This window comes from Sciurus vulgaris (genome assembly GCF_902686455.1).
Source record: "Sciurus vulgaris genome assembly, chromosome: 11".
NCBI classification, from domain to species: domain Eukaryota; kingdom Metazoa; phylum Chordata; class Mammalia; order Rodentia; family Sciuridae; genus Sciurus; species Sciurus vulgaris.
The window spans coordinates 4,537,740-4,553,202 of record NC_136472.1 but is presented as its reverse complement, the minus strand read 5'-3'; the positions used below and the strand labels follow the sequence as shown (position 1 = coordinate 4,553,202).

The following is a 15,463-nucleotide window of genomic DNA, read 5'->3' as shown; positions in this document are numbered from 1 at the left end:
CCTGGGACTTCTCCCCGGGGCCCTCGGAGCGAGAATCTAGAGCAGCACCAGGAACAGGCGCATCCTGCAGCTCTGGTGGCAGGTGGATGGGCTCAGGAGCTCAGGGCCTGCTGCGAGGATAGGGCGAGAGGCCGAACCTGAGGGGCCAGGAGACCTGCCCTCCAGCCCCATGGCTGGTGTTCCCAGCTCCTGGACCCAAGCCCCAGGTATGACCTGCAGGTCAGCCAGGATGACAGCTCCCTGGGGACCACTGGGCACTGGCCAACTCACACCATGCTGCAGGCCGGGCCCTGTGTGGCTCAGAGCTGGCCCAAGGGCAGGACCTCGGCCAGAGAGACTTGGTGTGGTCAGGCTGGGGAACCCAGGCAGCAGCGGAGGCCAGGGAGGAAACACGGAGGACTGTAGGTGGCCCCGGGCACTGAGTGCCAGACCAAACGTCACCACAACACGTGCCAGTCAGGAAAACCCAGGCCCACAGGCCCACGCCCATGTGAACGCACCTGGTCACCAGACCCCAGAAACAGGACCTGGGTCTGGCCCTGTGCTGGCTCTGTGCCCCGGGCTGAGGCCAGCACAGTGGGCTCCCTGTGCGGGCCGTGGGCCTGAGCAAGCAGGGGCTGGTGCTGCAGTGAGGGTGACCGACCACGCTGCCCCCGATTCCTCTGGCCACCAAACCCAGACCTTGAGGCCCCAACAATGGGCAGAACCCCTAAAGTCCCTTCTTGCCCAGGAAGTCCTGGAAGGTGGAGTGATGAGGCAGACTGGGCATGGGGCTCCAGCTGGGCACCAGGGCAGCCTCCTGGAGCCTGGGGCAGCAGAGAGGGCAGGGACCCCGGCCTTGACACTGGCCTGTCCTGAGGCTCTGTCACTGGGCAGCCTCAGAGGCTGACCAAGGAGCTCTATGAGCCCCTGCTGTGCTGGGCAGACAGAGTCCCTGCTCTGTGGCACCAGTTGAGGCCATTCCTGCGGCTGCTGGGGACACGGTGACTGCCCTTTGGATGTGAGGTGGCCTCAGCCTCAGTTCCTGGCCTGTGCCAGGGTTCCACTGCCACTCTGGGGCGTCACCAAGACAGGAGTGCTGCGGTCGACAGATCTGAGCACTTGGGGTTGTGGGCCTGGGCCCCGCTTGCCGCCTCCCTCCCCTCTCACTCTCTCACTTTGGGGACCAAGAGTTGGATGCCCAAGGGCAGGAAGTGAGGTCTGAGACTGACGCCAGCCTCCTGAGTCCACCCCAGGAGCCTCCCACGCACTCTGAGCCGACGGAGCTGCCGTCCTGGGCTCGGCGGGAGGAGACCAGGCCCAGGAGGCCCTCAGCAGGGCGGTGGCCGAGCTCAGCTCCAGCCTCCTGCCTTGGAAGTACGAGGCCCAGGGTGTGAGGTCCCGCCCCAAGGTCACCCTGCGGCTCCTTACCCCACGTGCCAGTGTGGCTGGGGCCTCTTGCCGTCCTCGCCGGCGCCGCCCAGCCTGTTGAGCGAGGGGGAGCGGCTGCGGGGCCCCGGGGTGTAGCTGGCCACGCTCTTCACCACGCCGTCAGGCTTGCTGGGCATCTGTTGCAGCAGCTGGGGCGAGAGGCTGCGGTGGGCGGTGGCCGTGGGGCACACGGCCCAGTCGGGCGCGCCGGCATGGAGGTTGTTGTCGCTGTTGGAGCGCAGCAGGACCCGGGGGGCGGCCAGCGTGTTGGGGGGGCCGCCGCCTGCGGTTGGAGTAGGCCGGGGCCTCTCGGAAGGGCACTGGGTGGGAGAGAATGGGAAGAGGTGGGTGAGCATGTCCAGGCGGGGACGCCCGAGGCTGGGCTACATGCATCCAAGCCCCGTGCCAGCCGAGGACGAAGGCCGTGCGTTCTCTGTAGAGGCTCCAGCTGGGCTCCCCGAGGCTAGGACTCACCCCAACACGGAAGCAGAGGTGGAGACGGCAGGGCTGGCCGCCCCTGTGCCAAAGCTCCAGCCGAGGCCTGGGATGGAAGGGACCGGGGCCGAGCTTCCATCCGCCAGTGCCCACTCCTTCCCCAGCCTGGGAAGAGGCAGCTGGCGCTGCCACGTGTGAGGACCACGGACAGCTGGGACCCTGAGCGGCTGCAGGGTTCCTCCTCCCGAGGACCCGAGCTGGGCCTCTGTGCTGGGAAGAACCACTGCCCCCGGAATCCACATGCTGGGGTCTGACCCCGGACCCGGGAATGCGACTGTGCTTGGAGAGAGGCCTTTATCCAGGCAACGACGCTAAAGTGGGTCACCAGTGAGGGCCCTAATCCCACGGGATGGTGTTCTTGTAAGAGGAGATCAGGACAGGGACACACAGAGGCCGGCCACGTGAGGACACAGGGAGAAGCCGCCATATGCTGGCGGGGAGAGAAACCTGGGAGGAGTCAGCCTGCGACGCCAGATTCCGGGCTCGAGCCCCAGGGCCTGGGGCAAAGGCCGTTGGCTCTTTATACACCACCCAGGCCTGAGGTCCTCGCTCCAGAGACCCCAGCAGTGAAGCAGGCGCCAGGTGCAGGCCGGAGTCCAGCCCTTCAGCCCCACAGGGCCGTCCTGCCCACCGAGCTCCCCTCGTCTAGGCCCTCAGATGTCTGCAGAAGGCCAGGCCCTCCCACTCCAGCCCAGGGTGCCCAGGCACATGGAGGAGGACTGCCCGGGGCACCCTGGGACCGTGGCCTCCCTGCAGCCGCCTGCAGGGGCCCAGAGGTGGAGCAGGAACGGAAGCGGCCCTCCCACGATGGGCCCTCCAGGCTGCAGGGGCAGAGATGCCACCAGCCCGGGAGCAAGGAAGCTGGGCACCACCCCAGCTTGCGGACACCCCTGCAGCCCTTCTACTGGTCACAGGGTCTGTGCTACCAAAGGCCAGCACTGCCATCCTGCCAATGGAGAGTGTGAAGTGAGAGGCCACATGGTCCTCCTGTGGAGCCCACCGGGGAAGGGACCTTAGTGCAAAGGAGAGGGCTGCCATGAGTGGCTGAGGATAGGGTGGACGTCCCCCCAAGGCTGCTCCAGATCAGAGAGCACCGTGAGGCTCATCAGAGGCACTGAGGGTGGCCCTGCTCATCACAGGGCCAGTGGCCAACCCCGCACTCCCTGGACGCAGGGGTCACAAGGGACAGAGGTGACCCTGGTGCCACTTATGGGGACAAGGTGACCCTGGCAGAGTTCAAGGGAATAGAGGTGGCCTTGGCAGAGCTCATAGGGGCCAACGTGGCTCCAGCAGGGTTCACAGCGAAGACAGGTGGGACCAGAAAAGCTCACTGGGATAAAGGAAGCCTGGCAGAACTGGGATGGGACAGAGGTGGCCTGGCAGGGTCCACAGGGGACACAGAGGCCCTGGGAGAGGTCAAGGGGCACAGAGGCGACACTGGCAGAGGTCATGGTCCAGGTGGAGCTCCCAGGGCACAGAGGTGGGGCTGGCAGTTCTCTCCTGGGACAGCTGCGGTCCACCGTACCCTCCTCCCTTCCCAGGATGCCAGGAAGTCCCAGGGAAACAGAACTGGGACAAGCCAGGCCAGCTGCACAGAATGGCAGAAGGTCCCTGGGGACACAGGGTGGACTTGGCATTCTAGTTCAGAACAGGTGGGAGGCTGGGAGGGGCCGGTCGAGTCAGGGCCCTGACCATGGGGAAGCCCTCGGCTGGAGGGAGCTGTGCATGGAGCAGCTGGCCAGCTGGTCCCAGCAGGGACGTCAAGCCCCCTCCTACTTCCTCCACTGGAGGAATTTGTAAAGGTCAGCCAGGCCTGCCAGAGAGAGAAGAGGAACGGGAAGGCTGGCACATCTCCCTGAGCCAGGAGGCTGCTGCGAGCGACGGCGCATCTAGGAGGAGGGCCACACCTGGGCCCGGCCACCCAGTGGGTGTTTTGCTGGACTGGAGGGAAAGTCACCCTGGTGCTTCTCCTGTGAGCAGGCAGAGGCTACTGGAGTCCACTCCTGAGGTTCTGCAGGAGGAGCCGGCGCTGGGAGCTTTGGGGACCTCAGAGATGCCAGACCTAGGGCCGGGTGACGAACTGTGGGGAGGGCTGAAGATCCTGCAGCCTCAGCTGGCGGCTACCTGCTGCCCCTGGGGTGAGAGGCCCCCGACCCTGTTGGCAGCGAGACCACAAGCTCCAGCAGACACAGCAGGGGCTGGGCTTCCGGGAGCACCTGTGGGTGCTGGCCACAGAGAGGACCCTGCCTGGCCTTGGGAGCAGGAGGCCAGGCACCTGTGGCAGAGCCACGTGCCTGGGGACGCACCCATAACTTTCTCTGACCCAGTAACGGGCCCTTACTGGAAACGAGATGGAATCTGGGGGAGTCCTGCGGTGGCCCAGATCCACTCGTCAGGAAAGGAGAGTCCAGAGAAGACAGGAACAGATGCAGAAGTCACCTGACGCATCGCCCCCGGGCTGCAAGTCTCTCCTTCTTCATGGATCACACAATTCAAGTCCCGGAAGGTGAATTTTGGTGAATAGCGTGAGAAAATGAATATAAGCAAAGGCTGTTCTCAAATAAATTCCCAGGAATGGGTCCGAAGGGGGAGGGCTAAGACCCTGGGCCCATGTGGAGCCAGCCCGGGGGGTTTGGGAACGGAATGGCCAGAACATTTTCGTACACGTCTTCCCCCCGAAGACCAAGCAAGTTACTCACACGGAATCACCTAGGTGACATTAGGGTGAGCATTTTAATGAAAATTGTCTTGCTTAATTACCAAAATTCACACTAAATTAGCTTCCCGAGCTCCGAGGTTTCTCCAGCTGATTCTGTGATGAGCTGGGGCTGGGGAGGACCTTCCTAATTTCTTTAAAGTGACCTCTGCAGAAACCTTCTGATTTCCTAAGAAGGAGAGTACCCTGTCTGATGGGAACCATCCATGGAAATGATGTTTTCTTTTTTTTTTTTTTTTGTGAAAAGGGTTAAAAATAACTCTTTTCCTGTCTGAAAATGATTAATATTCCACCCAACTGTTTCCTTCTTTCAGGCAATCTGCAAACTCCGGTGGGTGGATATTTTCTTAGCTGTCTTACATGCATTTATTTATACATTTCTCCCCACAATAAAAAAGCCACCCAAGGAATGACAAAGAGCGTATGCACTTTTAAAGTCTGCCACGCGGCTTCTCCATCCACTCATGACATTGCCAGCCAGGGTGGCCAAGGGGAGCGGGGAAGTGGCTTTGGAAGCACCTGCCCATCTGGGGCAGCAACCATGTGCCCTGACCTTCCCGGGCAGGCGCTCAGCAGCCCTCAGGTAACGGACAGCCCAGACTCAAAACTTCCTTGATCTTCCTAGCACTTAGTTCTTAGCGAGCCCCCTCCGGCACGGTCCCCACGGGTGGACATTCTGGAACACAGTTCTGCAAGTACTGGTGGCTTAGAAACACAGTAGAATAAAAGGCACCTTCAACCGTGTCAATCTCCCAGACCAGCTGCAGCCAAACGGTACCGCAAGCCAGAAACAATGATGCCCTTGCAGGACTTGAACTAAGCAGGGAGGTCCTGGGAGGTCCTGGGAGGAACTGGAAGTCCCCGTCCCTGGACCAAAGGCTGTTGTCCCCCCGCCACGCTCCCGGCAGCCCCTCCTTACCTTCCTTCTTTGTGAAGGCATTTAACAAAGACTTCATTTTTCCTCCGACTTTGGCAGTGGTCCGCTCATTATATAACCTTCTCGGAGGGGAGGAAGGCTAGGCGCACAGCCCGGCCCCTCGGTGCTGGAGCGGCTGGGACCCGGGGAGCGGCGGCGGGCGTCTGGGCACTGTGCGCTCCCGAGCATCGCTGGGCATGCCAGACCCAGCATGCTGGTGACAAAGCCCACCCCATACTCTGTCTGTCAGCTGGGAACCAACTGTGCGTAGACTGGGGCTGCTCAGACCCGGCTACCTCTGGCGGCGTCCGTCATGTGGGCCGTGCTACTCGGCTGCTGCGGGCGGCCCCAGGAGCGCCCCGCACAGGGTTAACGCGAACGGGCGGGCGTCCGCGAGCTGGCGGCCAGGAAACGCGGGGAGGCATTTGTGTTATCCAAGGAAACCCGGGCTGGTGCCGGGCGCTCCGCGCGCCTGCGGCTAAATATAATGCACTGTGCTTTTCTATTTTTTAAAAAAAAAAATTAAAAGAAAAAGCCAAGTCTGTTTGCCAGCTCACAGATGTGGTAAGAAAGTCCAGGAAGAAAACATCCAAGCACCAGGCGGGGCGCCCAGCAGAGCCACAAGCACCGTGCAGGCACGCCGGCATTCTGGGGTTCTGAACATGACCTATATTTCCGTTGAAAGAATCAGACAGAGAGCCCGTCACTGGCTCGCACTGTGGTAATGACCCTGGAATAAACAGGAGTCCGCCCCTCCTGCTGCTTGCTTTCTCTTCTTTTTTTTTTAAGCAGGATAAGAAAACAATGAGATTGCAGAGCACCTGGGACCGGACCACGCCATCCCAGGCAGCGGGTGAGAGGAGCTCATCAGAGCCGCCTCCCAGGAGTTGCTGGCATCTGCATGCCAACAGAAGTCCTGCCAGACAAGCAAGGATCGCCCCCGAAAGGCCACGCTAAGGAAGTTCCAACCACAGCAACCAGAGAGAGGGACTGGTGCTCTCTGCTGTGCCCTGCACAGGTGGGACAGTGAGTTTTTCCTACACCAGGAGCAGGGCCTGCTGAAACCCCATGGAATATCCCAGGGGCAAGGTTCTGCCACCCGAAGCATCTGCTGCTGGGGCTGTAATTAAGTGTGCGTTTTGTGGTTGCTAAGAGAACTGCTTCCGAAATCTAAAAAAAAAAAAAAAAAAAAAAAAAGAGACGAGGAGATGGGGAGAAAACCAATTGGAAGGCTGGAGCTGAATTCCATATGGCCGACACACTGTCAACACAAATGGCGGTGCAGGAGAGAAGGCTGGCAGACCCTTGCAGGATGCTCAAGGCTGCGCCATGCGGACCCCGGGTTCTGGGGGGGCAGAGACTGCCAGGTCCGCTGAGATTGAGCCTCCAGACAGCTGAGCATTCAGATACCGTCTCCCAGTGAACTCACGGCTCGCCAGCCGTGTCAGTCCGCCCTGCCTCACAAAACCCAGGCAGAACCCACCCCGAGATGCCCAGGAAGAAACCACCCTTCCAGGCCAGACCCACCCCCAAGCGCCACACAAGCTCCTGCAGCCCCTTGGGCCTTGGGGTGAGGCCGCCAGCTCCCACAACCTCAGTGAGAGGCACGGTGTCACCCACAGGGACAGCTGCCTGTCCCACCTGGGAGGAGCTGAAGGTGTATCTCTGGGGAAGGGTACACTTGTGGGTACTCTACCCACGGAGAAGCCACAGAGTCCTGCATCAAGGGTGCTCCTCTGCATTGGTGGGGGCCCCAGCGGTCACATGCCTGGCCACGTGGGCCCAGGAAACTCTCTGGGAGACCCAGCGACGCTCAAGTGCTCACTCCATCTGCCTGTGATCGATATCCTCCCAAGCCAAGCTCCCATGCCAGTCTCTGCTCTGGCACTGCCACCCGTGCCAGCGGCAGGGCATAGAGAGTGTGTATGCTGCTGGGCTGGCAGCGCCAGAGGCCAGCCCTCGTGCCCAGGCCTGCCAGCTGTTACTGACCTTGGGTAGAGGTCATGCAGCAGCGGCCTCTCCTGGGCCTTCGTTGCCTTGTGGAGAGGGCGGAGAACACGGAAGCACACAGGGCCCGTCAGGGCAAAACCAGAGGTCCTCAAACCCCAGCGGGTGTGGTGGAAGCCCTCGCCCGTGGCCCAGACAAGTCCCGGGCCCCAGCACCTGCGTGGAATCTGCTCCTTGAGGCGTTTCCCACATGGAGGGAGCTGGGTCCTGGGCTGCCAGCAAGGAGAGGAGGAGCATCCCAGCAGAGCAGAGCAGGCCAGGAGCCGGCTCTGCAGGACAGCTGCTCTCCATCCAGTGCCCTCTGCTTCCCAGACCCCGGCTCTTCCCCACGCCCCTTGGGTGGTGAACTATGTGCTGGGAAGACCCAGGGGCACAGCAGGTGACAACACAGCAGGCCCGTCCCCTCCCCAGTGACCCCGGGGCAGGGCAGGGGACACAGGCAGGCTCTGAACAGAAGACGACGGACCCCCAACAGCCCCTGCCAGAGGTCTCTTCTCTTAGCACCTGCAGCTCCACTTCCAAGCAGAGGGTGCGTCCCACCCACACTACAGGAAGCAGAATAAGCCAATCGCGGAGCTTGGGAGCCACGACCCCCTCAGACCCCGTGTAGCTCGCTGTGGGGTCTCGTGTGAACCCCAAGAAGTCCTGCTGGGCACGTGGTCCACTCCTGGGCTGGCAACGTGGCTGGTGTGCTCTGTTCAAACCTCCCCAGTGACAGGGTTTCCTCCACGCCTGTGGTCCTGGGTGTCCAGCAGGCAGGGTGGCCCTGCCCAGGGGTGACACACACACTTTCCTGCCCCTTGGCTCCAGATGACCATCCACTGCTGGCTTCCTGCCCTTGACTAACTCGATGGTGGCCAGGGACAGAAGGCAGAGTTCGCTGGACTCGCCCAGGCCATCTGCGCCCACGGGGCACATTTGCCCGGTGCCCAGCCACTTCGTCTGAGGAAACATTTACCTCTGACTTGTGGGGAGTGTCCTTTGAGGACACTTTCTTCCCCCTGGCCCAGGGGCGTGCCCACCGCCCACACCCTGCCTGCGTGGCTGGAGAGGGTTTGCTCTGTGGATAAGCGCCGTGTGCGCCGGTCTGGCCTGAGCCGCGGCTCCTCTGCCAGGGCTCTGTGGGGACAGCAGGCCACCCTGTCCCCAGCACCTGCTTGTCCCAGGGGGACCCCAGGGGCCCGATTCCCGGCGCTGAGCCAGGCTGCTGAGGAAGCCGGGCAGCGATGCAGAGGCCTGGGGACAGCCACCCAGGGTTCAGGGTGAGGAACGCTGCTTCTCGGGGCCTCCTGCTCCAGATCAACTCGCCCGTGGCCCCAGGGTGTTCCTGGGCCTGCCTGCCTGGCCAGCTGCAGGGCTCTGAAGGGTCACCTGAGGCCCAGGGTCCTGGAGGAGCCAGACCTCCCTGCTCCCTGCCTTTGTCCCCAATCAGGGTCCTCCCCAGGTGCCGCTGACAGTGGCCCAGGAGGCTCCCGTGGGTTGGGGCCAGGCCACATTTCTCCTGGATTTCATCCTGGAAGACGTGGGGTGGCTCTGGACAACGGGCCACAGAGCGGGGTCGAGAAGCTCCATGTGAACCCGTCTAGCCGCCGGCCACCCCACGGGCAGCTGAGCAGATTCTGTCAGGGACTGCTCCGTGTCCACGGGCATATGAGAAAGCAGGGCATGAAGAGACAGGCCCCGAAGCCGCGCGTGTCCAGAGGAAGGGGGCAAGTCAACATGCGCCCCAAGCCACCACTTCCCAGCCTGGCCCCTCAGTGGCCCCTGGGCTCGCCCAGCGCCAGCGCCAGCCCCTGGGTGGCTGGTATGTCCCACACTGCAGCCGCCATGGCCTGGAGCCTGCACAGTGCCCATGCCCGTCTGTGACCCTGCCCATCCAGAGCCCCTGCAGGCTCCCGAGCCCTCCACTCTCCGTGTCTTTGACGACTGCCTGGCAACAGGCTGGAAATAACTTCACTTCTTGCATAAAAACGGCTCTTTGCACATTGGAACATTCCAGCACTCAGAAGCCCATCAGGGAGGCGGCACCAGGTGCTGTAGACAAGCCTGTGGGCTCGGGCGTGCCGGGGGAGGGGGTCTCAAAAACATCACCCGCTTGAGATGGCGAATGAGCCCAATCCCTCTGCGGTGGCTTCGTGGTGGCCGGGGCGTCTGTGAGCAGGTCCAGCGTGACGAGTCCAGTGTCTTCTGTCCTGTAGGCTGGCTGCTTAGGCAACCCCCAGCCCTGCGTCTCCCACCTGTAAAGTGGGACTAAGGACTGAGTCTGGCCCTGGTTGTGAGCACCTGGGCTCAAGTTTGCTGCGGACAGGGAAGAGGTCGGTGTGCCCAGGGCTTGGGGGCAGGACCGTCCTGCAGAGTCCCAGCTCTGGGACCCTGGGAAAGTCACATGCTCTCTCTTGCCTGTTCCTCACCTATAAAGAGGGACGTCCAAGGTGCTGCCTAATGCAGGCGTGGGGAGAGTCAGGCTGGGCAGTGCCCTGTCCTGAGCCCTAAGTACCCTTGATTAAAAGTCTGAGTGAGGCTGGCTGGCGAGGCTGGCCCTGCCCCCACCTGCCCTATTCTGGTCTGTCAGAATGGACCTGCTGCCTTCGGTGGGGTCATTTCCTCTGGGACTGACAGTGGCTTTGGAGAGACCCCTTCTCAGGGCCCCGGGGCAGCAGCCCACCCTCAGGGCACTTCCTGGTGCCAGGAGAAGCCTGTCCTGGGAGGCGCGTTCCAGGCCTGCTCCTCCTCTCCACCCTGAACGCGGGGCGGGGGCTCCCTCACACTCTGGGAATGAATGAACCAGTCCTTGCGGATGGAGGCGTGTGGGGTCCTCCCCTGCCTTCCCAGAGGGTCCCGAGCTGCTCCCGCAGGCACAGCTGGCCTGCCTCCAGCTGGACTTAAGCCATCGGAAGAGAGGTCACCCTTCTCTGTCCCCACCCACCTAGGGCCACACACACCAAGTGGGCCTCATGCCAAGACGCAGCCAAGCTGCCCCAGCGTCCTCAGGCCAGTGTCCCCTGCCCTTGCCGCGTCTGCAGAGCTCCCCACTCCAGCAGGGCTGCATTCCTGGGGGGACACCAGGGCCCCTCCTTCAGGTCCCCTGCAGCTGGGCTCAGGCCAGTCAGACACAGCACGGGGTGGGGATGGCGCCAAGGTGAGAGGGTGACGGCCACGGCCCCCGGCTGTGGAACAGTGTCCAGGCTGTGCCATCGATGGTGCTGCACGCAGCTCCAAGGAGCAGCTGTGTGGGGTGGATCCCACGGACACCAGGCAGGGTCCCCAGCCCGTCTCCAGGCTCCCCCACAGAACGCTGCAACACCAGACACCCCAGTGACCAGAAGGGTCCCTTGCTCGGAAGGAGGCTGGCTGATGAAGTGGGCAGGACCTGAGTGTCTCTGACTTCAGCTCAGGAAAGGCAGCTCTGGCCAGAAGGGAGCCCAGCGGAGCTCAGGGGAAGGAACCAAGCTCCAGGGGTCTCAGTGGCCCACCAGCCCAGGAAAGGAGTGTGTGGGGAGCCTGGGCTGAGCCGGAGCCAGCTTGGCAGGTGCAGGGCAGGTGGGGACAGCACCAGATTCCTCCAGCCCACCCCCCACATCCAAAGTAGCAGGCCTTGCTTCCCGGCCTCGACCGCGGATGCCGCAGCTTAAACCTCAGTTGGCCGCATTCTGGCCTCACAAGGATGGTCGAATGAATCATGCTTTTATAAATAATGCCACATACAAGAGGCGCCTTGGCAGGAACGCGGGCCCTCTGCGCCCAGGGTGGGGGTGTCTGTGGCATGTGGAAAGTGCCCGTCGGCGGGGCTGCCCGGGGGCTGTGCTCCTGGAGTGTGCCTGGGTGGCAGAGCGGCAGGGCTCTGAGGGGCTCGCGGCTCTGCTCCTGGGAAGCGCCCAGAGTCCCCAGCACGGGCTGTGTGCCATGGGCCGGGTCAGGAACTGAGAAGGTCCTACTTTCCAGTTTCCTGACTCTAGCTTGGTCCAAGACCGTGGCCAGGCGGGCTGACCTCAGAGAGGTGGGGTGTCCCCAGGATGCACTGGAGCAGGACCCCAGGCTGCACACACTGCCCTGACGGGGGGCAGGGGCAGGCAGGTCACCTCAGGGCAGCCCTGGGCTGGCCCTGCTGAGAGCTGGCCAAGAACATCGGCCCTCCCACGGGGAACACTGGTCACCGGGCAGGAGCAGACCTGGCGTGGATGTGAGGCCAGTGAGCAGGGCCTGGTGCAGGACCTCGGCAGGGACGTGTGTGTGCACCTGAAAGAGACGGCTCAGCCGTGCCGGAGCCCGAGCAGGGACAGTTCCCAGGAGGTGCCACAGGGCAGGCGGGAGGTGGGGCACATGGCAGCCAGCTGGCGCCTGCACTGGCTTTCATGGGATGCCTGGACTGCCGTCTCTGGACCGCACTGCACAGAGCAAGTCAGGCAATGGTGCTGGGGATTCAGTGCTTCTGAGTGCAGTGCTTGGGCACGGTGCGCCCTTGATGGGGCAGGTCTGGGTCTGCGCCTCAGTGGCCATCGACCTCTTGGTGGGGAGACACACCAGCAGCTGCAGACCCCAGTGAGGGGAGGGGCAGCCAGAGTGACCACAGACCTAATTCTGTTCCAGGCCAGCAGGAGGCTGTCCCTGAGACCCCCCAAGGACAGTGCTGGCTGAGAGATGGTCTGGCTCATCCTGGTGGCCAGGAGAGGGTCCAGCGGCTCAGAGAGAGGCTTGGTAAGGAGTGGGAGCTGGCTCTGGACCTTGTGTCTGCCCCGAGGCCACCTGGGCTTCAGGTGACCCTGACGTCTCATGGATGGCTGCACTAGTGACCAAGTCTCACCTGCAGCCCCGTAGCCGAGACTCTCTGGGACCAGGGCCTGTGGCTTCCTGGACACATCTGCTTCACCCTGGGAATGGCCACTGTCCCACCTGGCTGTGTCTGCTCAAGGGTCTGCTTTCAGTCCCCGAGGCCAGGGCCAGCTCCTCCTGGACACAGAGAGTGTGTCCGGCTCTCGCCCCAGGCCGCACCCTCAGGACCGAGGGCTGGGTGGGCACCCCCTTGCTGCAGGCCCCTCTCTTCCTGGCTGGGACTCAGACCCACCCTGAGGCCCTGGGGCAACGCTGACATGGACGTCCGAGCCCTGGGCCAGAGGGCGGCTCAGCGAGCTCCGGTCTGCTAGCCCCTCCCCCAGGCGGCGGGCGTCACAAGGTCCCTGCAGACCTCGGATCTCACCCTCTCCCAGGGCCACCTGCAGAGAGCACAGCAGTGACACCGCCGTGACTGGCCCCGCAGGACCCTGGGCCGCAGCAGCAGTGACGGTGCCAGCCACCCTCTCTCCACGGGCCAGCCCGGTGGACAGCTCCGTTTCTAGATCACTATGAGACGGCGAATCTGAGTGCGGGGTTAGAAGACGCCTAGGTCAGCCTCCGACCCAAGGTGGGACTCTGAAGACTGGGTCTCAGGGTCTTGTGAGGCCTCACAGGGTCCCCCCGGCCAGCAGCCTGGGCGAGGTGGCTTTAAGGTGAGGGCGGGGAGCGGCTAAGCACCCCTCCTGTGCACAGCAGGTCTTCCCTCTCCAGATACAAGGCCCAGCGAGGTGGCCGGGGGACCCCGAGATTCAGGTGGCCTTCTGTGAATTCCAAGCCCTCAGCAGGACGCCATGTCCCAGGGCCACATGTGGAGAGCTGACCCTCCACGGCATGGCCTCTTGTCCACTCAAGGGTCGGGCTCACCATCCTTAGGGTGGGACGGCGGAAAAGGCACTGCCTGCTGGGGTGGAGGGGCAGAAAGCCACAGCAGTGCCCCAGCACTGCTTGGGGCTGGTGGTTGCAGCCGGGTGGAGGGGAGGCACAGAGCCTGGCCTCCACATTGGGGGAGGCCGGAATAGCAGCCAGCAGGAGGGAGCGGGAGGCCACGGGCCGGGGTCACGCAGGGAGTGTTCACGGAGCGGCAGGCGCAGGGAAAAGCACTTGCCGTGGGTGAGCCCGGGGCGCCCCTGGGGGTTTGGGCCCCAACCGCGCTGCTGGGCTTCTCCGTGCGCTGCCCCTGAGCTGTGTCTGCCTCCACCGCAACCCTCCCTGCCACACTGCTGAGATGGCTGGGCTGCACAGGCCCTGCTGTTCCCTGCCGCGCCAGCCCCCGCACGGCGACGGGATGCAGCCAGAGTGGCCGCGTGCTGCAGACTGAAGGCTTACATCCCCAAACGCACGTTGAAGCCCTCGTCCCCACGAGATGGCGCCTGGCTATGGGACGCTGGAGGTGATCAGGTCAGACGAGGTCACGGGTGGCCCCCTGTGGGGCGAGTGGCCTGGAGAGCCAACCCTCTCCACGTGAGGACACAGAGAAAGTGACCACCTGCACACCCGGGCCTTGGCCTCCCTCGGGCTGGGACCAACACGTTTCTGCTGCCTAGACTCCCGGGTCCTCAGTCTTTTTAAAGCAGTGGGAACTGAGGAGACCCGCCCGCGGCTGATGGCACCACTCTCCCCTTACAGGCCTCTCGGGCCCCGCACCATCACCCGGCTGCACCTGCTCCCCCACACTCCCCGTCACCCGGCTCCCTCTCAGCACACCGCTGGGCCCTTGACCCTGCTGCAAGGTAATGAGGATGTTGAGGGTGCTGTCCTGGGAAAGGATCAACCCAGTTCTGGGGACCCCAGTCAGCTCCCGTGAGAGCGGCTGTCTACAGGAAGACTGGCTCCTCCCCACTCAGGCTCCCTGTCCCACCAAGTGATCCGTCTCACACACGCTTGTATGGAGATGCCACTTGCTATGGGGCCCTCTCAGGAGCTGGTTGGACTTGCAGCCTCCAAAACTCCAAAACTATGAGATAAATTAAATTCTTTTCTTTATAAAGTATCAGTGTCAGGTATTTTGTTATAACAACGGAAAGGGACTGAATGTAATAACCCTCTTTACTCTTTATCTTTGTCCCTTCTTTTCCCTTCAAGTCACATTATTTATGAGTTCTCTTGTGCCATCTTTCTCCCGCCAGTGGAATGTGTGCAAACCGAGGCAGGAACTAAGTCTGCCTTTGTCACCCCTTCATCATTGACGTTGAGCCCAGCTCCTGTCCAGATGTTGCAGATGCTCATCTAGCGAATGAGGAAGCAGAGCAAGGGCGATCCCGCCTCCCCACTGGACTCAGTGACCAGCCCTATGTGCCCCTTTACCTGAAGCGTCTGTTTCCAGAACTCTTCCCGCCACTCCCTCCCTGTGACTGGGCCTTCTGGGAGGGAGGCCCGGGGGAGATTCTGGCAGGTGTCTGTGCTCTGGACGACACAGACTTGGCACGCGCGGGGCTGGTGGATGCTCCTTCTGGTTCTCCTGGGCCCTTGTCGGCCCACGTGGACTCGGGGGCTGTCTATGATGTGCTTCAACGGCTGTGGCTCCCGTGGGCCACAGGCCACCTCATCCTTCTGTGCAGTGATTTCTGATTCCGTGTTGACATTTGGTCTGTTGCTGTAGAGGCTCTGCGTTCTGCTATTTTCCTCGGAGACGTGCTCTTCTAGCTGGAAGCAGCCCTGCTGGCAGAGCACCCCGTTCTGCGAAGGCGTGGCTTAGGTCCTGGGGTTTTGGCTCCTGAGCCCCTCCGGTGGGCCTGTGGAGGCCCCTCCACCTGGCGAGCCTGCACTCCGCCCTGCCTCCCCGTGGTGGGTGCTGCTGAACCTCTCCTTGGCTCCGGGCGTCGAGCTTCCCGCTGGCCCCAGAACCCGCACCTCACACGCCAGCTCAGAAGCCTGTCAAGGACGTGGGGAGTTCAGGTGCAGATTTTGGGGTGCTCCTCTTTCCGGGACTTCCCACCTCTGCTGCCAGTCATCCAGGCAGCCCTGACCCCAACCTCCACCCTGGACTCCTCCGCCTAGCAAGACCCCCGTGCGTCAGAAGCCCTGGCAGACGTGGGCCCCACGGGGGTCCAGCACCCCGAGCGCTGACTTCTCCGTTGCCTGCCAACACC

At 62.7% G+C, this 15,463-nt stretch overlaps 1 protein-coding gene across 1 annotated transcript in view; it reads right to left on the bottom strand.

Moving 5' to 3' along the window:
• Positions 1 to 15,463, bottom strand: part of SHANK2 (SH3 and multiple ankyrin repeat domains 2) — a 347,313-nt gene that overhangs the window by 210,278 nt on the left and 121,572 nt on the right. The window contains 2 exon segments of the mRNA XM_079104911.1: positions 1,411 to 1,685; positions 1,687 to 1,730. Coding sequence (XP_078961037.1) covers positions 1,411 to 1,685; positions 1,687 to 1,730 — 319 coding nt within the window.